This window comes from Arvicanthis niloticus, chromosome 9 (genome assembly GCF_011762505.2).
Source record: "Arvicanthis niloticus isolate mArvNil1 chromosome 9, mArvNil1.pat.X, whole genome shotgun sequence".
Classification (NCBI taxonomy): domain Eukaryota; kingdom Metazoa; phylum Chordata; class Mammalia; order Rodentia; family Muridae; genus Arvicanthis; species Arvicanthis niloticus.
This window is the reverse complement of record NC_047666.1, coordinates 86,279,314-86,306,912: the sequence shown is the minus strand read 5'-3', so window position 1 is coordinate 86,306,912 and position 27,599 is coordinate 86,279,314. Positions and strand designations below refer to the sequence as shown.

The 27,599-nt window shown below is 37.7% G+C and overlaps 1 protein-coding gene across 8 annotated transcripts in view; it reads right to left on the bottom strand.

Moving 5' to 3' along the window:
* Positions 1-27,599, bottom strand: part of Bicd1 (BICD cargo adaptor 1) — a 135,648-nt gene that overhangs the window by 34,966 nt on the left and 73,083 nt on the right. For 3 of the 8 annotated variants that reach the window (XM_076940937.1, XM_034512183.2, XM_034512184.2), the window contains exons 2-7: positions 25,539-25,751; positions 21,178-21,330; positions 16,425-16,850; positions 14,579-15,673; positions 9,950-10,101; positions 7,913-8,120 (exon numbers count right to left, since the gene is read on the bottom strand). In XM_076940937.1, coding sequence (XP_076797052.1) covers positions 7,913-8,120; positions 9,950-10,101; positions 14,579-15,673; positions 16,425-16,850; positions 21,178-21,330; positions 25,539-25,751 — 2,247 coding nt within the window. Of the gene's footprint in view, positions 1-6,711; positions 6,906-7,802; positions 8,121-9,949; positions 10,102-14,578; positions 15,674-16,424; positions 16,851-21,177; positions 21,331-23,899; positions 24,071-25,538; positions 25,752-27,599 lie in introns of those variants that run through there. The other 5 variants (XM_076940933.1, XM_076940934.1, XM_076940936.1 and 2 more) reach the window with 4 other exon arrangements.

Here is a 27,599-nt window from a genome sequence, read left to right as displayed (position 1 = left end):
AGTCAATTTGTGTGTCTCTCGTGGGAAAACATTCCTAATATTTCTAGTTTTCTTTTTTGTAACAAGAGTATCTGTTAATATCATCATTTGTTTGCCTGTCTATCTCTCTTACTATATATTTTGATTTTCATGAAGAACATGGCAATGACTATTCAAGAAAAGTGCTTGACACATACCAGATAATTTTGTTAAATTTTGAAGAATGAGTGAGCATTTCGTTAACAAAAGAAATGTGGTTTTAGAACAAATTTAATAATATAAGGTTTGCAACACAACAGAAAAATGGACTAATTGTTGGGACATAGTGAAATGTAAAGGCAATTTTTCAGTGTAAAACTGTGCATATGTTGACTACAAATCTAATACAGTGGCTGCATGTCTAAGGGTAATGTATTTTGGTAAGTTGATTTTTCAAATCAGCAAAATTCAAAATATTAAAGAACAAAAATAAGATTTCTGAACAATAGCATTTTCTCACATTAGCTCAGAAACATCACAAAGAAGCAAGAGAAAGACAGGATGCAGAGGGAGGGAAGAGCAATGGTGACTATCAAAACAATGTAAAAAGAAATGGCTGCCCTCTAGGAAAAGGCTGGAAGACTTTGAGAAGGAGGGTGACCCCATAGGAAGACCAGTGTCTGAGATCTCTTAGACACTGAGCCACCAACCAGGCACTAGCTGGTCTGAACCTCCACCCCCAGCCCCGGACACATGTACAGCAGAGGACTGTCTGGCCTGGCCTCAGTAAGAAAATACTGCACCTTACCCTTTAAGGGACTTGAGGCCCCAGGGAATGGGGAGGCAAGGGTGTAGGGGTGGGATTATCCTCTTGGAGACTGAGGAACTGTCAGAGAGCAGAACAGGAGGGGCATAACGACTGGACTGTAAAAAACAGATTAAAGATAAATAAATAAATAAATATAAAAGCAACTAAGGGGAAAAGTCTTATGTGGAAAACACAATATAAAAAAGAAACTTCTGGCGCTTCCTCTTCCTGTAAGCAGCGAAAAGGTGACCCGTGAAGATGGTTTGCTACTCTCTTGACCCAGAAAATCCCACAAAATCTTGTAAATCACGAGGTTCAAACCTTCCTGTTCACTTTAAGAACACGCGGGAAACTGCCCAGGCCATCAAGGACATGCACATCTGCAAAGCTACCAAGTACCTGAAAGATGTCACTTTAAAAAACAAGGAGTTGGTAGGTGCGGCCAGGCCAGTGGGGCTGGACACAGGGATGTGGCCAAAGAAGAGTGCGGAGTTTTTGCTGCACACGCTTAAAAACGCAGAGAGTAACGCTGAGCTTAAGGGTTTAGACGTAGATTCTCTAGTCATTGAACACATCCAGGTGAACAAGGCACCTAAGATGCACTGAGGAACCTACAGAACTCATGGCCGGATTAACCCGTACATGAGCTCCCCCTGCCACATTGAGATGATCCTCACAGAGAAGGGACAGACTGTTCCAAAGCCAGAAGAGGAGGTTGCACAGAAGAAAAAGATACCCCAGAAGAAACTGAAGAAACAAAAGCTCATGGCACGGGAATAAATTCGGCATAAAATAAATGCAGATAAAAGTTAAAAAAAAAAAAAAAGAAAAGAAAAAAAAAGAAACTTCTTAGGTTATCAATTCAAGATCAGAGTGAAAATTGAATTTTTAATTTTGAAATTTGTTGTTCATCTTGCAAAAGTACTGCAAAATCATGTATTTAGTACAAAAATAATGTCTTTTACTTGTGAAATGTGTTAATTTCTTATATATTCTGGTGTTGGGAGCCGACTTTTAGCAGAAAGCGGCTAGATTATCTTTACAGCCATTTGGAACTACATACCCTGATAAGAGATTTGGTTTTCAATAGCCTACAACAGCTGAAGCACACTCTGATATCCCACATATTTTGTGTTACTGTTTACTGGCCCCAGCTACAAGGCGCACGTGGTAGCCACACCTACAAGACATGCGGTTCACGTGTTGTCCACGTGCTATCCAGGTCATTTATGCCTGTAAGGCGCATGTGGTATCCAAGCCTACAAGGCACATAGTGCACGTGCCATCCACGCTATAGACGCCTGTAAGGCTTACGTCATATCAACACCTACAAGACACGTGGTATCCATGCGCCTACAAGGCACGTGGCAAAATCGTATAAATACCTCAGAATTCCCTTCAATAAGAGAGACTTGATAGGAGACTGAATCACACCCTGTCTTGTCTCCATTTTTCGCATCTCTTGCCCCAAGAGCCCCACTCTCTCTCTTGACCAGAACACTTAGCCCCAAAGCATTGAGGCAAAGCGTTGAGGAAGAGTAAAGGTCACAACATTCTGGTAGGCTAATTTTAGTTAATGGTTGGATTGTAAGATAGTAGATATAATTAATATATATGCCTCATTAGTAGTTCGGGCATCAATATGAAATAACTGGTAATAGAATCTGCCGATTATAAACTCCTTTGTCACAACAGAATCCATTTCGATTTGATCTCATCAAAGTTGAGAATCATTTCTCAGCTTAGCTGATAACAGACTAAGACTCATTGGAGTGTGTGCCAGGAGATTCATAATGTCAAGAACAAAAAATTAATCCTGGGGAGAAGGATTTAGCAGTTAATGCCAGTTGCTGCTCTTGTAGAATCTGAATTCCATTCACCGCAACCATCTGGCAGCTCACAACAGTCTGTAATTCCTATTCCAGGACACTTTATTCTAGCCTCCTCAGGCACTGTATACATATGGTGCACTTGTATATATGCAAGCAAAATACCTATGCACATAAAATTATAATAAGTATTAAAAAAACATAAAGTCAACTGCCACTACAAGAAGTTATAAGATTTAAGGGGCTAACTCAGTAAAGAATGAACCAGAACCCCATGCAAGGCCAGAATTCTTCCCCAAAACAGAAAAATAAATATCTTTATCTGTTTATTAAAATAAAATATGTTAAATATTTATCTTACAAAATGATTATCAAAAACTCTAAAATAAGGGACTGTTTCTTAAAAATAATATATATTGCTGTCAGGAATTTTTATAGTAGTCAATAACATACTAAAAATATGAATAAAACTAAATAAATATGTCTCAAACAATATTTCACATTAACAAAATTTATATTGTCAATAAAGTAGGTATTTCTGGAAATTATGCTTGGTGTATGATTAATTAATTTCTATAATAACCCTCCTAACTAGAATTCTTTAGAAAATATTGCTCTAATAAGAATTTATTAAGGCTTAAATTGGTTGATTTTGGGGCTAGATAAATGTCTGCTCTTCTATAAGACCAGGGTTTGATCCCCTGCATCCACATGGTAGCTCACAATTGTCTATAATCCCAGTAACAGGGGATCTGATTTCCTCTCCTAGCTTCAAGGCCTATACTAGGCATGTCTGTAGTACATAGACATAAATGCAGGTGAAACATTCATACACATAAATAATAAATTATTAATAAATAAACAAATAAATTGGTTGATTTCATAATATGTAATAGAAATTATTCCTTGGGCTATAACAGTTTACTTTTTCTTTCTCTCTCTCTCACCCTTTCTCTCTCTTTCTCTCTCTTACCCTCTCTCTTTTTCCCTCTCTCTATTGGCTGGTTTTGTGTGTCTACTTGACACAAGCTGGAGTTATCACAGAGAAGGAGCCTCCCTTGGGGGAAATGCCTCCATGAAATCCAGCTGTAAGGCATTTTCTCAACTAGTGACTAAGGCAGGGAGGGTCCATTGTGTGTGGTACCATCCCTGGGCTGGTAGTCTTGGGTTCTATAAGAAAGCAAGCTGAGCAAGCCAGGGGAAGCAAGCCAGTAACATCCCTCTATGGCCTCTGCATCAGCTCCTGCTTCCTGACCTGACTGAGTTCCAGTCCTGACTTCCTTTGGTGATGAACAGCAATGTGGAAGCATAAGCTGAATAAATCCTTTCCTCCCCAACTTGCTTCTTGGTCATGATGTTTGTGCAGGAATAGAAAATCTGACTAAGACACTCTCTCTTCTTTCTTTTTGTTTGTCTATTTTTTTGTCTGAGACAGGGTTTCTCTGTGTCACAGCCCTGACTGTCCTGGAATTCTTGAACTCACAGAGATCCTCCTGCATCTGCAACCCTGTCTCTCATTCACTTTAATTTCAAATAACTAGCTAGAAATACAGAGTTGATCAACGTGTTATCATGAAAACAACTTTTAGATCTATTTATGATTATGAATTCTATGGTATTTATAGCTCTGATCCTGTGTATAGCATTCATATCTAATGATATTTTCTAGTTTCTTAAAACTAAAGAATTTTTAGACCATGTAATGGTACTTTCACCCATGTATGCTAAGTATCTTAAAACTGAAGAAATTATAGAGTATATAAATTATTAGAACTATTTAGGATGTATAAACAGTTTCATAGGGAAGATAGTATAATATGATTTTTCTAAAGCAATACCAAAATGGAGCAAAAACCATAAACATATTCAACTTTTATCCCATCATTTTACTTTTGAGCCCAAGACCAAAAAAGATGAGAATTTGAAAGCATGAAGCTATGTCAAGCAGGGTCCTACACATACAAGATAATGCATAGGAGTGGAGAGAATGATTGATAGGATAATAGCATATATCCTAAATAAAAATACAAAGGAATGGAGAGATTGCTCAGCAATTAAAGAATGCATAAGTTCAGTTCCCAGCATCCATGTTGGGAGGGAGGCTCACAACCATCAGTAACTCTACCTCCAGGAGATCCAATGCCCTCTTCTGACCTCCAAGGGCACCTACACTCATGTGCACATATACACATAATTTTAAAATAATAAAAATATATGTTAAAAGACAATAATTAATCTTAAGTTAAACTCATGGACATAAGAACCAAACAGCCATACAATGATGAAAATAGTTATTGCTAATACTCATTAACTTTAATCTTATTAATATGTTACCTTATATTTAAATACAACAGAACTACTTATTAATCATACTAGTTATTTTCTAAGAAGGCAGTACTATTAAATCCATTTAAAAAGCTAGAAAGGTTTTTATGAGTTTTACCCATATTAGGTATTCTGATAAATCAACACTACTTTAGTGGTTCACAGATTACTTAGGTGCTTTTTAAAAGAATCTAAAACAATAGGAAGTAGGTTATGAGAGTAAAAATACCCAGGAGAGTAATTACTTATAAGTATATATATACAGATGTATATATGTTTAGGTTTTATATATATGTGTGTGTATATAGATGTGCATATATATATAGGTGTATACATGTGTATATGCATGTAATTTATGCATGAGTATATAAATTCTAGCTATTTTTAAATTTTTAAATCATTAGCATTACTCATTTCCTCAAAATTCCTAGAACATTAAACATGTGCTGCACAATAAGACCACATTTAAAAGTTTTTTGTATTAAGTGTATTTATTTTATTTTTATGTATACTTTGTCAGCATGTGAACCATGTGTGTGCTTAGTGTCCATGGAGGTCAGAAGAGGATGTCTTATTCCCTGGATCTGCACCTACCTACTATATGGGTGCTGGGAAACAAACTCAGGTTCTCTGCAAGACCAACAAGTGCTGTTAACCACTGAGCCATCTCTCCAACCTCACTGACACATATTTAATCCCAATCAGTACACTGACAGCATAAATCAGATAAGAATATAGAGATTCAAAGGCTGGGGTTTCAAAAAGGAATTAAGATAAATTTGAAGTTTAAAAAAATTAAAGTAAAATTTAGCAAAGATGGCACCCTCAGAGGGTAAATGGAGGAGCAAATACAGAAACCTGGATGTAACCAATACATCCAGGAATACATGGAAGTGGTGGGGACTGCAGCCAAGTGCAGAACCCGCCCTGTCTAACAGCACAACTGACAGGCCTGAATACAGATCCAGCCAGGAGCTGCCACACATCGAAAAAATCTTTCAAAAGAGGCCAGAAATACAGACGTTCATGTGGCATTCCTGATCTTGTAAATGCTAACAACTATTTTAACTCATTTTAATTTTATGTTCCCTGCAGTAGAAAACTAATGGCTGTCTTTGTGCTTATTTTGCTTTATGAACTTGTCTCACCTCTGATCTGTGTAGGGACTTCAAAAGGGATAGTCTGCATTACTGGATGAGGTATAAACCACATTTTTATTTAGACCTTTTCATAGGGGAAAAAATGAAAAGTACAAAGTAGTGAGGCTAAAGTAAACTGGGGCACACTGGTAAGCACCAACCAAGTGTCACCATGAGAGTATGATATGAAAATATAAATGTTCCCAAGGAGTAGAACTGTCAAGGACTTGGACATTCTGATTACTAAAAAAAGAAATTACCCCTAAAAATTTGTTATAAATATGGCTTCTTTTGCTAAAATTACATTGAAAATGTTAAGAGAAAACAAAACTACCCAAGATGGAACAGCCATGAACAACAGAACTGTAGATAGGTGCACACAGGTCCTGTGTTGTGTCTACTGCTCATTCTCTCTGCCTATCCCATTATCCAACCCTCTTTCTCCTTCCTAGGCTACTGGGAAACTCCTGAAGAATCCCAAGACATTCCTCGATTCTGACTATGGAAAGAGGAAACAGGAAGCTAACTATAAGGGAGCTTTCACTTCAGTGGTGGAAGTCCCATGTCACAGTCCAACTGTGAGCTAGAAAAGAGGAGAGCTGTCGATTTAACTGTCATTTGCATCACATGCACCCAAGGAAAAAGTGTTTACCTGGTGGAGCCACGGTTAACCTTTTTTCCTTGCTGAGCCGATGCCCTTGGATGAGTTCACTCATGGAAGGGGAACCCTTCAGAAGAAATGATTCTGTGGAGGTGGGATCAGGGGGAACTCTTAATAAATTCTGTAGGTAGGAAGCCCCTGAAGTCCTGGGACGACTCTGATCACAAAGGGAAGGTGAAAATTGTCTTGCAGGAGATCCAAGAAAAATACATACAGGAAACAAAAAAGTTTGACTTTAATTACCTTTCAGCACCTCACCAGTGACAACATTAGTTATATTGGCATTTAATTATCTTTTAAATATGAAAATCAAGATTTTTTTTTGTAATTCTTTAGTTTTCATATCAGGATACAACCCCTTTTGAAAACTACTCTGAATACTGGAATAGAAGTATTATAAACATTTTGAACCACAAATAGAAAATATATGTATTATTTGATTCTTAAATGAAAGCTCCTCAAATGAACAACTTTAACTATAGTAACTAGAAACAGGGCAAGGAACTCAACAACCAGAACTTGGTAAGAGGTCACAAGGTCAAGTCACTAAAATCCTTAAAAGTGGTTTCTGAGCAATATTAACCTGACCAATGAAAAAAGGCACAAAAACTTGCTTTTAAGAAAATGACTATACATATTTGATTCCATTTTATGAAATATAACCACGACCTTTCAATTAGTCATCACTTTTAGTCTTATGGACAAGCATTCCCTAAGAGAACAAACTCATATCTTTGCCCAATGACATAAAAAAAAATGACAAACAATTTCCAGAGTAGAGCTCTTAAAATTACAGCCCATGTTCACTGATATTCATTTTCAATATCCACTTTATCCAATTTTAGGTTGGAGGCTAGGAAGAGACATATTTATGCACACAAACAGCAGCAGAAACATTAACAGACAGTTGAAAATTATGGTTAATCAGTGTGTGTGAATGGGGCGGCAGAAAGAACAGCATTAGCAAAGCTTTAAGTTTTTCTTTTTCTTTTCTCCATCCTACACAGTAAAAGCACATAATTTTTTACAGTCAACTAAAGCCTGTGCACTGTACCACACTATGACAATAGCTGCATGCATACCTTTTCCTCTGAGTGCCACTGCTGACCCGAATGGTAGGGATCTGTGGGCCCTGACTATGCAGGAGGTAAGTGTCTATGGTAGGCACGGTGGCTGGCGCCTCCCCACTTACTTTAGGGCTGCCGATCTTGCTCTTTCCAAGTTTGCCTTTGCTCCGTCGGGACTGCTCATGGTCAAACTCTAAGTCCTCCAGCCTCTGTGTCAGGGCGAGCTTTTGCTGGATAGCCATTCGCAATAAAGTGTTTAGAGTCTTCTTCTCGTCTTCTGCAGCTGCTAACTGTCTCTGCATCTCATCCAACTGTGTGACATATTCATCGCATCTGGAACCCAAGCAAAAGGGTGAGAAAGAAATCCTGGTAAAGCTACACTGGAACTTAATTAGAAAGGTATTGATTTCTTTCTCTCAGCCCAAACTTTTATTATGCAATACTGTTAGAATGATTAAATAGCAATATTACATAGTATATTATTATATTTAATAATATAATTTAAGCTTCATCAGAGACATCTACATATAAGGGAAACATAGTGATCTATAGAGTTTGGTACCAGTAATTTCAGAAATCCACTGGGGGTCTTGAGATATATTTCCCATAAATAAAGGGATTGTAATAAATTTGACTAGAATGTAGAACACTGATCTTCCTAGCAATAGATTGGAAATATTCTATAATAACAGACAATTGGAAACAGTAGACCATGTTTAATAATTGGTGATTCAGCCTCACAATGGAATCCGTAAAGGGACATTTTAAATAAACAGCATAAACCTCAAAGACAGTTATTATGGAAATTGTCACATAATATCCATTGCTACTTTAGGTATATTACAATCATTGTCTCTATTGTATAACATTGTATCCTTTGCAAAAAGTTTGTTATATGTTATACCTACAGTATATATGCTATATCAAAAGTGATAATATTAATAAAAAGAACATTTTCCTTTTTATATGTATTTACAGGCTTTATTTTAAATGGAAGCAGATAATGTTTTCAATATGGCAGATTTCCTCCATGTTAAAAAATCAAAATTTCAATGAGAAATATATTTTCAACCAAATAATAAAGCAGTGAGTTGTCAAAAAATGAAGATTGTTGTTTGATTTAGGTACATCAGGCCATTGGGAACATCTTCATCCAGCTTCATATTTATACTGAGGCACAAAGACAAATTCCGTGCTATTTTCCAACTGAAACTAAAACCTGAGTCATCCACACACATTTGGAAAAAAGTAGGATGAGGAGAAAACTCACACTGAATTTCTGCTGAGTTTAAGATATTGGTAAGTTATTCTTCATGCACTACCAGATAACAGATGAGCTCAGAGAATTGTCCAAAATATACTATACAAACAAAAATCAGCACATGCTTGAGGAATTATACAGAAAAACAAAACACCAAAACAGGATCTATGATTAAAATACATTAGGTCCATGGGGTACCCGTTTCTATAAATCCTAATGTCAAGACTATGAGGACTATGTAGATCATGAGAAAGATCAGAGCTTACTAAAAACAAAATGAAGTTTAGGACCTTGGATTAATTCTTTTTGGTAACATTAAAATATTTTTAAAATATAAAGTAAGGCAATCACTATACCTGAAAGAAACTAATGTCTGTGAAAATGAACTGCAAGGGAATAATACTTAAAATATGATCTAAACCAAGCATTTAAACATCCCTTTAAATTTCTCTCTCAAAGAAGAAATATGTGTTCTCTTAATTCTGAATATTATCCTAATTTCTTTCATCAAAAATGGGATCTTGTTTCCCTTTCCACTCTTTGTCCTGCTCATATACATACATACATATATATATGTATATATATGCACACACACATGTATACATATATATGTATATGTATGTATATTCTAATTCTAATAAGCATATATGTATATATATTCTAAATGCCAATGAATCTTGTGGGACACCAAGAAACCAATACCTGCAGCCTTGCAGTCTAAGATTTCTCTTTGCCATCTCTATGAGATTCAGTTGCACATGACCTAGAGCTCCAGAAACATATTTCTAATCTTGGATTTGTCAATGTAGTATCTCATAATTTTCCTCATGCAAACTAAATATATTTATTCATGAGTATTCTTCCCATGTGAAATACTCAATTTTAGGGAGAAAAAAGTTACCTTGTTGCAAACATTGCTCTCAGGGATGAGAAGGTTGCAGCATCTTCTTTCAAAGCCTTTAGCTCATTCCTCAGTTTTGTCATTGTTTCAGTAACCATTGCCTTTTCATTTTCATATTTGTTCTTCAGGTTAGCTAAAGCCACTTCAGCTGTCTGAAGCATAAAATCACAGTATTTACCACTTCACACCAGAAAAAAACTGGCCCACACACTTCTTTAAATTGGATATTTTATTTACATTTCAGATGTTATACCCTTACCCCATCCCCCCCCCCAGGAACCCCCTATCCCATCCCCCCTTCTCCTGCTTCTATGAGGATGTGCCCCCACCTACTCCCTCCCACTCCCACCTCCCCACCGTCGAATTCTCCAACACTCGGTGTCCAGCCTTCATGGGACCAAGGATCTCCTCTCCCACATATGCCATCCTCCTCTACATATACAGCCAGAGCCATGGGTCCCTCCCCATGTGCTCCCAGGCTGGTGGTCTAGACCCTGGGAGCTCTGGTTGGTTGGCACTGTTGCTCTCCTCATGGGGCCCGCAAACACTCTTAGCTCCCCCAGCTCCTTCTCTCTAACTCCTCCATTGGGAACCCCCTGACCAGTTCAATGGTTAGCTGTGAGCATCTGCCTCTGAACATGTCAGACTCTGGCAGACCTCCAAGGAGGCAGTCACATCGGCTCTTGTCAGCATGAATCTCCTGACATCCATATCAGCGTCATTTCATTTGGAATAACAAAAAACCCAGGATAGCAAAAACTATTCTCACAATAAAAGAACTTCTGGAGGAATCACCATCCCTGACTTCAAACTGTACTACAGAGCAATAGTGATAAAAACTGCATGATATTGGTATAGAGACAGGCAGGAAGATCAGTGGAATAGAATTGAAGACCCAGAAATGAACCCACACAACTATGGTCACTTGATCTTTGACAAAGTAGCTGAAACTGTCCAGTGGAAAAAGGACAGCATTTTCAACATATAGTGCTGGTTCAACTGAAGGACAACTTGTAGAAGAATGCAAATTGATCCATTCTTATCTCCTTGTAAAAAGCTCAAGTCCACGTGAATAAAGGACCATCACATAAAACCAGATACACTGAAACTCATAGAAGAGAAGGTGGAGAAGAACCTTGAATACTTGGGCACAGGGGGAAAGTTCTTGAACAGAACACCAATGGCTTATGCTCTAAGATCAAGAATTGACAAATGGAACCTCATAAAATTGCAAAGTTTCTGTAAGGCAAAGGACACTGTTAATAGGACAAAATGGCAACCAACAGATTGGGAAAATATCTTTACCAATAGAGGGCTAATATCCAATATATACAAAGAACTCAAGAAATTAGACCCAAGACAACCAAATAACCCCATTAAAAATGGGGTACAGAGCTAAACAAAGAATTCTCAACTGAGGAAACTCGAATGGCAGAGAAGCACCACATACTTCTTTATACCAAATTTATTCTTTGCTCTCTTATAAATGGAAACAAAAATTGATTAGGTTGGATTTTTGCATACGCATATGTATACATTGGACACAGGGACATTTTTCTTTAAGTTCAAATCACGTCATGATTCAATAATTGTCTTTAAAGCCTGGTATGAGTCAGGAAGTATCAGAACTCAATGCAGTGACAGTATTTCAGTAAATAGTTCATGCTGGTTGTTGATGGTATATGATTTTCAGAGATTTAGAGAGCCAAAATGAAACTTTAAACATAAAGAATATTATCAATAAGTTATTTTTAAAAAATTGATTCCAAGTGAAGTATGTGAAAAATCAAATACTTTATGTCACCTATATTATTCTGGGGGCCCAAAACATAGAATAAAAGATATAAGCCACTGTAACTTATGACATGAGTATATATGACTATATGTTCAAGTCAAAGAAGTGACAAGAAATCAAGCATTTTCTAAATTTTTAAATAAAACTTGCTTGAAACAATAAATTGTGGTCAAATTATTTCTTTGTGTGTTTGTGTCTTTGTGTGTCTGACAGAGAGAGAGAAAAAGAGAGTGTGGAAATATTTAATGGATTAACGTAGTTGTCTGAATTTGGGATTGGAGCATTTCTGAAGTTCCTTGAATGAAGAGTGTTTCAAAACAAGAGCTATCCTAGCATGGTAGGGGACTAAAAACAACATCAACTGAATTAATGGGTACCATTGGCAAATGTCTAAAAACAGCCTGTTTATACAGCACAAGATAGGTACATAGAATACCCTCTTTCTAACACTCTTGCCCCTTTCTATTTACTGTTCTTTTATGTGAAATTTATTTCTTCTTCCTATGGGATAATAACTTCTTATCCCTTAAGAACAAATCCAATTATAGTTGCTCTGGAAAACTTTTGTTAATTCCTATAGGAGATGTTAGGTGTTCAAATGCAATATTCCCACAACTTGAATACAAAATATGTAATATCACACTAATTATCTGCTTGTCCCAAGGGGGTGTGAGTCCTCTTCTGAAAGGTAGAGACCATCTATGTTGTTGAATCTTCACACATGACACAATTAAGTACGTAGCTGGTACTTTATAACAACTATCTTATTCCATCAGAAGACACCATGCTTCTGGGAAAAAAAATTCTAAATTATAAAACAAGACTCATAGAGAATACATCATGTTTATTGTAAAACAAGATGATTTCCCTTTTTTCCTAAACCACATAATTCTCACATTAGCCTTAATAATTAACATTCCACAATGCCTATATCTAACTGATGTCATCTTTTGATACTTGAAGTTATTAATGGCTCATAAGCACTACACCAATCCACGGCAGTTGTTCAGCATTATTTAAATGAGTACCAAATATATAGCAAAAAGCATTTTCACAAAATTTACTAAGCCATTACAAGTCATGGCTCTAATGTGGTGTATGGTGAAAATACATACTCCTTTAGGAATGCTCTACTCTCTTCTGAATTCCTATAGCACTGTTTATGGTAATCTAAAATGTTTTATATATTCTGTCTTGTAAGTACTGAAAGACATTAATTAAATTCAGAATAGATTACTAATAACATTTTTGTGTCCTATTTTGTAGTCCAATATGAATGCTTGCTTATAAGTTAGGATTTGTTTTTTCAATTAAGCCTCTACATTTTTTTTTTTTTAAATCTAGATTTCTATTTTAGCCTTCAGATAGAGGTCAGGAATAGTTTCACTCAGATTTGCGTAAAAGAAGACACTCTAAAAAGGTAGTGAATCTTCATTCTCTAAAGAGCATGCACCCTCATATTCTATTTCCTGGCATTGCCTATGTTTGAAAAAAAAAATAGGAGTTCATATGTTGCTGCTGCTTTTCATCAATACCAATATTTGTTCAGCACTCATCTCAAATGGGTTTCAGATAAACAGTTTTATTTTCCAGTGTGTGTGTGTGTGTGTGTGTGTGTGTGTGTGTGTATGTGTATGTGTGTGTGTGTCCACACTCAGGTAAAACTCAAGAATGGAAAATAAACCAGTTATCAAGGAATTTGTCATGTAGATTCATATAAAAATATCCTATTTATTCCAGAGGGAAATGACCAGTATTTAAGAAAAACTCCATAATGCTTCAGTTTTGACCCAAGTACACTAATAACACAACTAATATACATAAAGTTTACATATATGGTCAGTAACACTACTAGACTTTAGAATTTGGGGGTGTTTTTTCTCTCTCTCTCTCCCTTATCTATCTCTTTCCATCCCTCCCTCTCTTCCTCTCATTCATAGTTCTAAACTATTTCATTTGTTTGTAAAATTCTGCATCTGTTTACATCACTCAGATCCCCCACAACTGTATTGTCCTTCATCTTTGATGCCATTACTTCATCATTTGGTTACTAAGTCTTATTTAAGTCTAAAATGAAAGACAAAACACCGAGTTTCTATCTTGAGACAGCCCTAGGAGTTGAGCCTTGGAGTTGAATCCCCATCTCTGAAGTTGGGTCTAGCTACTGCCTGTCAGACCTCTTTCATCATGTCTGTATCAACATCCCATTTGTAGACTCAGGGTTAGTCTCTCTCCTCGTTTCTCCCTGGTTGGTATAAGCTCTTAGGCAATCCCCCCTCAAAACCCTCTATTGGCTGTTTCCATTATCACTGCCTGGGGCTCTGGGCTTTACCTACAACTGGGTCTCTTCTATGGCTTTACCTTCCTCACCACCTGCATTGCCTAGGTAGACACAACTGTTCTTCTAGCCTAACCACCTCAAATTGTTTGTTATTATTTATTTATTTATTTATTATTTAACTTATTTATTAGAGAGAGAGAGAGAGAGAGAGAGAGAGAGAGAGAGAGAGAGAGAGAATGAATATGAGTGTTGTGACAGAGGCCCATTCATAACAGAGGACAATTGGTGGGAGTTGATTTTTTTTCTTCTACCATATGGGTTTTGAGAATTGAACTTGGGCCATTAGGCTTGGCAGCAAGCACCTTTATCACTAAGCTGCCTCCTTGGTCTTTTACACACTTTAAAATAAAACTACATTTTGATTGGCATTGGAATGTACTTTATTTTGCTCAGGAATTTGAACACTTATCTTGCCACCAAAAACCCAACAAAATTAAGGAAATAAATTAAGAAAGCTTTTACTAGTATGCTTTCACCAGCAAAAGCATATTACCTGCTTATTGGCTTTCAGCACTGCTCTCAGAGTGGCAATCTGCTCTCGTTTGGTGCTCAGCAAGGACTTCAGCTTGAGAATCTCTTCCATTAAAGCTTCCTTGTCCTTATCGATCATGGGGGCCAACTCTCGGGCTGCTGCTCTTTGACGAGACAGCTGTACGGACCTATCCACTGCTTTCTGTAGATGCTTGATTTGGTCCCGGATTATGGCATTGAGGTTGTAGATATTCATTGGCTCTTTGCGGATATCACTTGTATCCAAAACTGGAGATGACGGTGGGGCAGTAATAACAGGAGAGATCGTGGGAGTCTTAGTTGGACTTGGCTCTTTACTAGTCTCTGTGTTTTCCTTTGAAACTGGTTCAGATGATGTCCTTGATTCTACAGGGGATGACACACCCCTCCTGGATAATCTTGGTGACAAAAGCCCTCTGGGATCATCAGGCCCCTTGAGGCTGCCACTTCGAGTAACTCTGCTTTGTCTATAGTAGTCCAACATGACTCTATTGGGAGTTTCATTATTACATAGACACACATGGTGGTAAAGCTGGGCTAGTTCCTCACTAAATGTCACCAACTCATCCTGGGCTGTATTGAGAGTGTTGTGATTTTCGTTGGCTATGCCAGTCATCTTTTGCAACTCCTTCTCCATGTGGGCCATCTTCTCACCACTCTCCTTAGATGTCTTCTCAAGGTTTGTCACTTGCTCATCATACATTTGGATCTTACTCTCATATTTGGTCTTTTCTTCTGTATAATTTTCTACAGATTTATTATATTTTTCCTTTAAGGCCTTAATTTCTGCTTTCAAATCAATGACTTCCGTGACGGCCACTCTATATTTGCACTCAAGGATCTCTAAGCCATTGATGTCCACCTCATAGTCATGGGCTTCCTCTGCTGAGTTCTGGCCCTTCTCACAATCTAGCTCAGCCTTGAGCTCTTTGCTGTTCTGCAGGCCCCTCATAGCATTGACATGTTCTGTGAGCCGGTGTACTTGCTCATGCTGCTCTGTCAGTGCTCCCTTGGTGTGTTCTAGCTGGGTTTGTGACTCCTGGAGGTTGGCCAGAAGAATAGCTTTTTCCCTCTCTACCTGTAATGGCAGAAGACAATGTCTGAATAACCTCAGAGCAAAGCCAATAATGAACTCAATGCAGTTGGACAGGCATGTATACATTTAAAATGTCCCCAGCAGAGCCAGCACTCCCATTATTTCAAATTAAATTAAAATGTTTCCTTATTTGAGTTCTGGTAAGTCAATCTAAAATACCTAGTTTGTAATGTAGAATTTTATGGAAGTCAAGCCATTTGAATTTTTCATAAAGAAAATGGGAAAAATCTTTATTGCTGTATTGTGATCTCAGCAAAAAGCACACACACATACACGTGTGTGTGTGTGTGTGTGTGTGTGTGTGTGTGTGTGTGTGTGTGTGTGTGGTGGATTTGGGGACTTCTGTGCTCTTTTTTTCTTTAAAAACTAAATGAATAGCCTTTAAAGTTTAAGCACTATTAAAACAAAATGAAGATTTTTTTCCAACTGGCTTTTTCTTCTGGAAAAGACTTTTTATAAATTTTAATCAAAACAAAAAATACTGGATGTGTCTCAAGCTTATTAATGGGATGCCTTGATACATGAGATAATGTATTTAGAAAAGTTTGGGGTCTATTTTGTAATTTGTTGGAATTTAATATAAAATTTTCTAAAACCCACCAGTTTCTTCATTATAGCAACTACAGAGCAAAATAAAACAGAACATGTTCTCTCCTTGTGTGTCAAAAATCCCATAACATGCTACATACCATCAACACGAATTCATTCTTGAAGATTTAAATGAAGCTCTTACCTGAATAAGCTGCTGCTTCAATTTCTGAATTTCTGAAATGTTCAACTCACTGAATAAGTCAGACACGGGATGTAGAGACTCTCCTTTCCTGGTAGTGGGAGTACGATAGTCTCCATTCAGTTTCCCAAGAGGCCCATGGATATGCCCGTTCATCTTGTCATCGTTGTTTGGCTCACTTCCATCCTCAGCAAACTTGAGCCCATCTACTGAGATGCTGATGTGGTTGTCACTGAGGTTGATATACTGGGACAGCTCCTTCCTCAGGTTGTTCTTTTGCTCTCTTTCATTCTTCAGTGTTTCAAGGGCTTCTTCCAACTGATGCTCTGCAATCTCTTTCAGTCGAATGGCATCTTCTAGTTGGCTATTCAGCAATACTGTTTCTTCTTCAAATCGCTTAATTTCATGCTTTAAGCCTTCATATTCAACCTAAGTTAGATAGGTTAAAGAAGATTCATAAAACTAAAATTTGGGCCTTATAAAACTCCCATTAAACACTTTATTAGACTTAATCATTTAAGAAAAGTATAGGGTTCCTTCTGGTCTGGGCCAGAGCACTGAGCAGATCTTGGGTGGCAGCTCTGTCCCCAACCTCCAAGATCCCAGAGGAAGCAGGGATCCCAGACGATCTAACTTGGACAGTGTCTTAGAAACTAGTTCTCAGATCTGAGGCCTGGATCAGACCTCTGCCAGGTCTGCTGTTGTGTGGACCCCCGGATTCCACCTGAGACATACTGGAAGGTCCACTCAACACAGAGCCACAGAGGAACAACTGAACTCAGAGCTTCAGACAACATATCCTGAGATATTCTAGAGGAGACACTGCACCCAGAACAGCAGACACCTAGCTGGACTGCTACCTTGGAGGCACCATATCCTGAGGCATCCTAGAGGTACCACTGTAATCAGTGCAGCTGGAAAAGATCACAGAGACATCTGGACCCCTAGGAGATCAGACAAAAGCTAGATAACTGGAAAGACAGGTTTCAGTCAGAGACAGCAAGTACAGGCAGCACTAGAGTTAACCAGATGGCAAAAGGCAAGAGCAAGAACGTAAGCAACAGAAACCAAAGTTACATGGCATCATCAGAACCCAGCTCCCCCATCAGAGCAAGCCCTGAACACCCCATCACACCAGAAAAGCAGGATTCAGAATTAAAATCACGTCTCATGATGATGATAGAGGGCTTTAAGAAAGACATAAATAACACTCTCAAAGAACTTAAGGAGAGCACTGGTAGACAGATAGAAACCCTTAAAGAGGAAACACAAAAATCCCTTAAGGAATTGCAAGAAAATGCAACCAAATGGGAAAAGGAATTAAACAGAACCATGCAGGATCTAAAAATGGAAGTAGAAACAATAAAGAAATCACAAAGGGACAATACCCTGGAGATAGAAAACCTAAAAAAAAGATCAGGAGTCATAGACACAAGTATCACCAACAGAATACAAGAGATGGAAGAGAGAATCTCATGTGCAGAAGATACCATGGAAAACATTGACACAACTGTCAAAGAAAATGCAAAATACAAAAAGCTACTAACCCAAAAATATACAAGAAATCCAAGAGACAATGAGAAGACCAAACCTAAGGATAATAGGTATAGATGAGGGGGAAGACTCCCAACTTAAAGGTCTAGTAAATATCCTCAACAAAATTATAGAGGAAAACTTCCCTAACCTAAAGAAAGAGATGTCCATAAATATATAAGAAGCCTACAGAACTCCAAATAGTTTAGACCAGAAAAGAAATACTTCCCGCCATATAATAGTCAAAACATCAAATGTACAAAACAAAGAAAAAATACTAAAAGCAGTAAGGGAAAAAGGCAAAGTAACATATAAAGGCAGACCTATAAGAATTACACCAGACTTCTCACCAGAGACCATAAAAGCCAGAAGATCCTGGACCGATATCATACAGACCCTAAGAGAACACAAATGCCAGCCCAGACTACTATACCCAGCAAAACTCTCAATCATTATTGATGGAGAAACCAAAATATTCCATGACAAATCCAAATTTACACAGTATCTCAACACAAATCCAGCACTTCAAAGAATAATTGGTGGAAAACTCCAACACAAGGAGGGAAACTACAACCTAGAAAAAGCAAGAAAGTAATCTTCCAAAAACCATAAAGAAGGTAGCTACACAAACATATCTCCACGGATGTTAGCCCAAAAGCTTGGATTAGCGAAGACTCAACCTGCAGACCACATGAAGCTCATGAAGAAGGAAGACAAAGAGGGGATTCCTCAGTTCTACTTAGAACAAGAAACAAAAATGCTCAAGGGAGCAAATAGGGAAACAAAACATGGAACAGAAACTGAAGGAGGGGCCATCAGGAGACCACTCCACCTGGGTATTCACCCCATGTACAGCCACCTAAGCTAAACACTGTTGTGGATGGCTGGAAATGCATAATGTGAGGAACATGATATAGCTGTCTCCTTAGAGGTCTGCCAAAGACTAACACACTCAGAGGACGATGCTCACAGTTAACCACTGATATGATCAGGGGTTTCCCAATGGAGAACTTAGTGAGAGGACTGAAGGAGCAGAAAGGGTTAGTGACCCCAGGTGGAAAGCAACAATACCAAACAACCAGAACCCCCCAGGGTCTAAACCACCAGCCTGGGAACACATAGGGAGGGACCCAAGACTCCAGAGGTACATGTAGGGGAGGATGGCCTTGTCGGACATAGGTGGGAGAGTTTCTTGGTCCCATTAAAAAAAAAATGAACACAGAGTGGAGGGGAATGTGAGGGCGGGGAGGGGATAGTGAGGGGTGGGTAGGTGCGGTCACTGCCTCATAGAAGCATGAGGAGGGGGATGGGATAGGAGGTTTCCTGGTGGTGGGAGGAAGTAGGGTTAGGGGATAAAATCTGAAACGTAAATACTACAACCAATTTTAACAAGCGGGAAAAAAAAGTTGTCAGAACCAACATCTTTAAAAAAAATGTCAGCCCCCTGGGGGAGGGAAATTTTTTTTTCTTGATACTAAAACTTGTTCTGAGAATTGTATATTGCAGAATACACAGCCTTGGTGTATCTACTCATCAAGCATACTGAGCAGACCTGCCCAAACCTCTGATGTCCTGGAATTCCATCCGGATTCAGTGAAGACAGCATCAGAGGCTTATCAACTTACTCTTCCCCCCACCCCTCTTCTAAAATCTCAACGCCCTTAATCAGCTTGAAGAAGTTAAAGAAGAGTCAGCGCCCCTATTCCCTGAGCTTGGGGACTAATGTGGTTAATAATGGTCTGTCTTTCTAGGGAAAAGTAGTGGTTTTGTTGGAACAGGGGGGATTAGCTAGGACTTATTGCATAGCCATAACCTATTGGTAGAAATCTGTATAATTATTATCAAGATGAAGTTATAATTTCTTAAATGGTACAAAATTTACTTTGATTTCAAATTTAAGGTTTTCATTGGTACAAGCCTCTTATTAATATAAAAATGAGATGAATATTGATACTCTCATGGGCATTGTGCCTGTATAACACATTTAGGAATACAAGGCCTAGACCCAGCCCTTTTTTAACTTTTTTAACTGATTTGGGACGGTTAACCTATGAGTTAAGGGACTATAGCAAATTCATGGCCATTCAACCCTATGTTTCTGTTGCCATGTCTTTCCTGCTTGTTACTACTATGCACTCTCCTCCATTACGGACTATGTCCCCAGAAACTGTAAAGCAAAACAAATCCTTTCTCCTTTAAGTTGTTTTTTTTGGGGATATTGTATTACAGCAACAACAACAAAAAAAAACTAAGACACCATCTAGGCCTCATTACAGGAAAAAATGTAAATTACAAGGGACTTTTATAATGAAGTTACAGCTGAAAAACAAATTGAATATTTTTTATCATTATTTTCTTCCTATTAATTTATACTTTTCTATATGCACTGAGAACAATTTGCCCAAAAAATGAGACAGACAGACAAGAATGAGGAAGAGGAAGAAAAAGAGGAGAGAGAAGAAGGAAATGGAAAGAAAACAAAGAAAAAGGAAGGGAAGGAAGAAAGGGAGGGGAGGAGAGCTGATGAGAGAAAGGCAAAGGAGACAGAAAAGTAAAGAAACGGAAGAAAGAGAGAAAGGAAGAAAAGGGAAGGAAGAAAGAATTGGGTAAAGGAAGGGAGAATGGGAAGGAAGGGATGAAAGGGAAGGGAAGAGAGTGGAGGGGGACAGAGAAGAAAAAAGAGAAGGGAAAGGAGAGGAAAGGGAAGAGAAGGGAGACAAGTGCTTATAGGAAGATCTTGAGGATGCCATGTAAAACAAGTTAGTATACCCAGCAACAATGAGAAATTTCTAAGTTAAATTTACTATAATACATTTGACTTACTACTAAAACAAATTAGCACAGACCTAAAATAAATGAACATTCTTCTTACTTAATAAACAGTATTGTAAAGTATACTACTTACATGACTTTTTTCTTGTACATTTTAGCTGACATAGGAAGATTGAGAAATATACAAATTGATTGAGAAGTATACAAATGAAAAGAGTATAAGAAAAAACTGACAAGCTCTTTCTTAAGAAATAGAGTATAGAGCTGAAGAGATGGCTCAGCAGTTCAGAGCATATATTGCTCTTCCGGAGAACTTCTGTGTGTGCTCATACACAGACAACAAATAGTAAAGACAAGTCTTTAGAAAAAAAGAAAGGGAAAAGTGAACCTCATTTATTAGAACATGTGAATCCATCTGTGGTATAACTTTTTAAAAACTCTTAAACCTCACCTGGTTCTGCTTTAATGTGGACACTAGTTTCTGCAATGTGATATTTTCTTCTTCCAATTCTGTGTAATCCTGAAGGAGTCGAGCCTCCCGGAATTTATATTCTCGGATTTCGTCTTTCATTCGTATTCTCTGTAGCTCCACCATCTCATTGTTCTGAAACAATACAAAAAAAAAAATCAGTGTAACTTTTCTCTATTCTAGGTTTCAGTCTAATGTTGACAAAAACTTGGTAGTTAAATAATAGAATGATTTCCTACATTTAAATTGGTACACTTTTTAAAAAGATAATTTAATGATATCCATTAAAACTTTTAGATCACATATACTAGACCCAGAAATCTGATATTTAAAAATTATTCTTAAACATATTTTCAAAGAAATAAATAAAAAGCTAAGCAAATTAATGTTTATTCACACAAAGAATGGGAAATAGGTTATATTTTTGCTATTTGGAGTAATGCTGAAATAAATTATTTTCTTTAAATTACAAAACTATTCAAAATTATGAGAAATACAATCAGGAGAAACTTTAATTTATTAAAAGAGAACCATAGCTATAATATATCATTAAATGTAAAAGTAAGCTGTAGACTAGTATGCACAGTAGTGTCTCATGTGTACTAAAAATAAGAGAGTGGGCTCAGTGGTTAAGAGCATTTGCTGCTCTTCCAGAAGACATGGATTGGATTTCCAGAACTCACAGGATAGCTCACAACCATTTGTAACTCTAGTTCAGCAAATTCCATGCTTTCTTCAGTCTCCACAGGCAACAGGCATGCACTCAATGCACTTACATACATATGAAGAAAATATTCATACTCACAAAATAAAAAAATATTTGTAAAGATTTATATTTAAAAATAGATAAATAAGGGGGAGGGGCTGTGTACTGTGGTACACATCTGGAATTAGAAGGCAGAAGCAGAATCATGGACAGCTTGGGTTATATAAGATTCTATCTCAAAAAACAAAACAGTAAAAATGAGTAAAATGAGTGCATATATGTGTACATGCACACACAAACCTCACTTTCATGTCATAAATATATTTGTTAAAATTCTCCCCAAACTGTCAATAGTAGTTATTTAGCAGGGGTAGTAGGGGTAGGCAGATCATAGCAATAAAAAGAGGGCCTATTACTTTAATTTTATAACCTATGGAGACTCTATATAGAATTCTTCATTGTTTAAAAACTATTGTTGACCTCCACTCCATATATCTTCATTCTTTATTCACTTTCCATCTCTGTAGAAACATGCACTAATATTCACCCATGCTAATTTATGACTGATATGACTTTTCGCTCTTAAGTATGGGTACAATTAATGAGAGAAGGAGAAACACATCTTTGTGTCCATAGCTTGAAAAATAGACATCCTCAAATAAAAAGAGGTTCAGGAAACACTGATAGGTTAAAACTACACATTTTTTTTCTTCTAGGTGTCTCAGAACCTTTAAAATGCTAGTGTACATTAAGTCTGCTAGAGAAAAATACAGTATGTACCATTTGTTAAATGTATTTGACCACAAGACCTTAAGCTTTTTCAAGGAATATTTTAAACAGTTTATAGACAAAATTATTGGAAATGATAGTATCATAGAGGCAGAGAAGCACAACTTCCAGCTAGTGAAACCCTAAACAGGGAGTTGACAAGAACACATCCTGCCTCCTATTGCCCAAGGGTCAGAGGAAGCCAGATTACTATCATATATCACAGGTCAAAGTTAACTATTCCCACAACGGACACATGTCACATTCACAGGTCACATTTTAACCAGGCCCACTCTTCAGTAAAATTCTTGATTTAACAATTTTTCTAAAACTGTACTATGCACCTTCCAGGCATCTGTCTCCCAGCCCAAACCACAGACAAGTGGAATTTTTCAGTCTAACTTGGTAGTACAAAGGAGTCTTTACTTACTCGCTTGTGCTACAACTGTAAAGCTAAATCATTTTCTTTTCTTTGCAAAATAGCCTATCTCAGGTACTTTATTATAGTAATAAAAAGCACAATATTACGCCCTGGCAAATGATAGTTTTATTAGATTTTTATTATATGCATGGGTGTTTTGCCTGCATGTCTGTATATGCATCACTTAATACCTGGTGTGCAGAGAGGCCAGAAGATGGCACTGGAATTAGAGTTACAGATGCTTGCCAGTTACTATGTGGATGCTGGGAATCAAAGCCAGGGCAACCAGTTAAATGAACTATAATATATTAATACAGTAGAATAATATCCAGCTATAAAAAGGAACAAATTTGATGTTGAAATATCCAACAAAGATGAATCTCAAATGCATTATGATAGGAAAAAAGGATACAGTCTTAAAACTATATACTAAATGATTTCACTTTTGTGACCTTCTTGAAAAAAAAAAACAAATAAAAGCTATAGTAAAAGAAGACAGATTATTTGTTTAAAGGCATCTGCCTAGCTTATTATAGGCATTAAAGATATTGAATAGATAAACAAATGAAAATTTGAAACAGAAAAAATTAAAACTGAGTTGAACATTTAAGGAGAAAGTCAATACATAGATCCAATGGTTTGCATTTTTTAAGGATTTCCAAAGTAAAGATAGTTGGTAGTAGTCAGTAGTGAGTAGTGACTTTCCTCCTCCTCCTCCTCCTCCTCCTCCTCCTCCTCCTCCTCCTCCTCCTCCTCCACCTCCTCCTCCTCCTCCTCCTCCTCTTCTTCCTCTTCCTCTTCCTCTTCCTCTTCTTCTTCTTCTTCCTCTCCTCCTCCTCTTTCTTCTCTGTCTCCTCCTCCTTCTTCCTTTCCTCCTCCTCCTTCTTCTCTTTCCTCTGTCTCCTCCTCTTCTTCTACTCCGTCTTCTTCTTTTTTAACACATTGTAAACAGATGTATTGACTGATATTGGTCATAGTTCCTGCAGTATAGAGAGAAGCTTACCAAGATGCTAATCCTTCATTTTCTGAAGGTGCAGAGGGTACAGCCACTCCAAGAAGACTGACACCCAGCTAGCTCACTCCAGTTACTTTATTCAAACATCATACAAGGTTAACTGGGGCTGGGAAAGGTTCCAACTGCCCAAGTTATCTTGCCCTGCTGCTCATGAGAGCAGACAACCCACACAAATCTTAGTTCCTTTTGACAATGGCTAACCATAATCAAAAGTAAGAACTCCAGGTTTGTCAGGAGTGTCTTAGGTCTAAGATTAGTGCAGCTATAAGCTCTCATGTAGCACCAAGTGCAGAATTCTATAAAGACAACATTTCTTCAAGGTTCAAACAGTCTCATAACAATTTCTCAGCCTCTATTGATCAACCCAAACATAGCAAAGGCTTTACTATACATTTCATTCAAAGTTAGACACAAAGGCTTTACTACACATTTCACTACACAGATGCTGCAAATCAAACTAAAGAATGACCAGGGTCTAGCCTCAAACCACATGACCTCAAACCACATGACCTCAGACCACATTCTGAGAAGATGACGAGACAGTTTTGTCAAAATAAACTTGTTGGTGATAAGCTAAACCTGTCCAGACAAATAGAAAACTAAAGAAATTATTCTCCATATATTCAAAAACTAGGAACACAGTTGGCAAAACATAGTGAATCAATTCTTCATTTAACCAAAAAGTAACAAGTAGACAGGCCAAGCACTAGCATGGGAACCTTGGAGGCAGGAGACAGAAAATAAGAACTATATTTTTTCCCAACATGTTTTTATTGATTATTTGGGAATTTCACATAATTCATCCAATCACACTCACTTCCCAGTCTTCCCGAGTCAACCTTTCCCTTTGTGATCGCCCCCCCCTCCACCCAAGAAAAAAAGAAGAAAATCAAAAAAAAAAGCAAGTCACTTTGTGTTGCCCATATATTCACTGGAGCATGATCACACTCCCAGTGGCCAGTCACTTAAAGAAAACTGAGGTCTGTGTCCCTCTCACCCTACTCCACTCTGCCAAAAGCCATCAGTGGTGGGAGCAACTCTTCAGCATCCTCATCACAGTTTTTAAGAGTTCTTTTCAATCGATTCCTGTCTAGACTGTTTCTTCCTCTTCCTCTTCCTCTTCCTCTTCCTCTTTCTCTCTCTCTCTCTCTCTCTCTCTCTCTCTCTCTCTCTCTCTCTCTCTGTCTCTCTCTCTCTCTCTCTGGTGATGGTGGTGGAATATCATCTCCATGCTGAATAGAAAGAAGCTTGCTTAATACTATAACCCATTTGTTAAAGAGTTGGTCTATAGCTTGGCCCTATTGGTTAAGTTTGTTAACCTAACTGGATTAAAAACATCTAGTAGAGTTGGTGAAACACATGTCTCTGTAAGAGGATTTCTAAAGACAATTGGATCCTGAAAGACAAATCTTAAAGGGAATTGGCTTGCTTACCTCTTTCAGTTCCTGTACAACAGCCGAGAGCCTCTCATTTTCTGCCTGGACATTTGTAACCACAGCCCGGCTCTGCTTCAGCTCATTCTGCATCTCCAAGATCTTGTTTAGATAGTAAGCTTCCTTGGATGCAGACTCCTGAAGAAGTGTTTCCTCCCGAGTCTCTCCATCCTCAGCCACTTTACGGTGAATAGAGAAGGACTGCCCAAATGCCTGCAGAGAATTTGGAAAGAGAGAATGCACAATGAAAAACACCTCAAGATTATTAGACGGACTTAGGCAAATGTTTTATTTGGTTTTGCATATAAGAAAAGCTACTCTGAAATACTGCTAGATATAAAAATTAATAATAAATGAATATACATACACAAATGTGCAACAGTCTATCATGTCTAATGCTTCTAATAATTCATACCCAGTCTGGGAGGATTGAACCCTGGCTCTCACTTAGACTTAGTGTTAAATACCTAAGCTATACCTCCAACCTCTTCAAATGCAATTATAAGGTAAAGATAAAAATTTAAATATCTTGCAAAAATGTATTAGTCAAAGAAAACTTAAAAACATTGTTATGTGCTTCATGCTACATTGTTTAGACACATCCTATAGCTCATCAAATATTTTTTAAGATTTATTTATTTAGTTTTATGTATATGAGTGCACTGTAGCTGTCTTCAGACACACCAGAAGAGGGCATCAGGTCCCATTACAGATGGTTGTGAGCCACCATGTGGTTGCTGGGAATTGAACTCAGGATCTCTGGAAGAACAGTCAGTGCTCTTAACCTCTGAGCCATCTCTCCAGCCCAGCTCATCAAATTTTATGTTAATGTTTTCTTTCTAGAAAACATCCACAAATATTTTCCAAGAAAGAAAATAATTGCATCAATTCTTTAGTACATTGGCAATAATGCTAGACCAATTATGGATAATACCCTCATCTATAAGGAAAAAAAACCCATAGGGACTCAGTCTCCCCCGTAATTTGGAGGTTTCTTTAGGATTGCTTTCATAAATTTTAGAAAGCTTCCACTGTATTGGATTTCCATACCACCCCTCAATTCTAGCTGTCTCTCCCTGCATTCCTTCCCCCTGAACTGATCCTCCTGTTCCAGTCCCCACCACCAGTGCACACATAAAATCTATTCTATTTCCCCAGGGAAATTTTCAGGAAGATCAATGAGTTCCCCCCTTTGTTACATAGCTTCTCTGGGTCTGTGGATTGTAGTGTCCTTATCCTTTGGCACCCTCCCATCCTTGTGCTCTCTCCCACAAACAATAAACAAACCACATTCAATTTGTGTTGCCTATATACTCATGACTATGACTCATGATCAAACTCTCAGCGGCCTGCCCCTTACAATAACTGAGTCCCCTATAACACCCGCCCCACCAGAAGCCATAAACTGTGAAGAGCTACACTTAAGCATTTTTATCACAATTTTTAAGAACACTCCTCAATAGCTTCCTGTTTGGACAGTTTCTCTTTTTTTTTTTTCCGGGAAGGGGACATTGCCTTTGAAGCCTTTAATGTCTTTAATTCTCAATTGTGAGTCTGCAGTCATCGATAACACTACAAAAGAAGCTTCTCTGCCCATAACAGCCAGTGATAATATGCACCATACTTTCAATACTTCTTAAATATCCTCAAAGTTAATTTAGCACTCATGAAATTTTTTATCCCAATACAATACCCAATAGCTTCTTAATTAAATATATGTCAACTTAAGTGTTGGAAGCCAAGTCCTAGCAGAAAGGGGCTGTCATCTTGCAGCCATCTCAGGCCATATACTCTGACAAGAGACTTGTTTTCAACAGCCTACAACAGCTGAGCACACTCTGATAAACATCTTGTTTTTCTCACATATCTTGTTTTGTTGTTTAGTTCCCCAGCTGCAAGGCACACGTGGTAAAGTGTCTTCAGCTGTGTTCCCTTGCTTGTGCTTATACATACCCATGATTTCCTTTCAATAAATGGGACTTGATCACACACCCTGTCTTGTCTCCATTCTTTGCGTCTCTTGCCCCTCCATCCCCACTCTTTCTCTTGCTAGACCCTGTT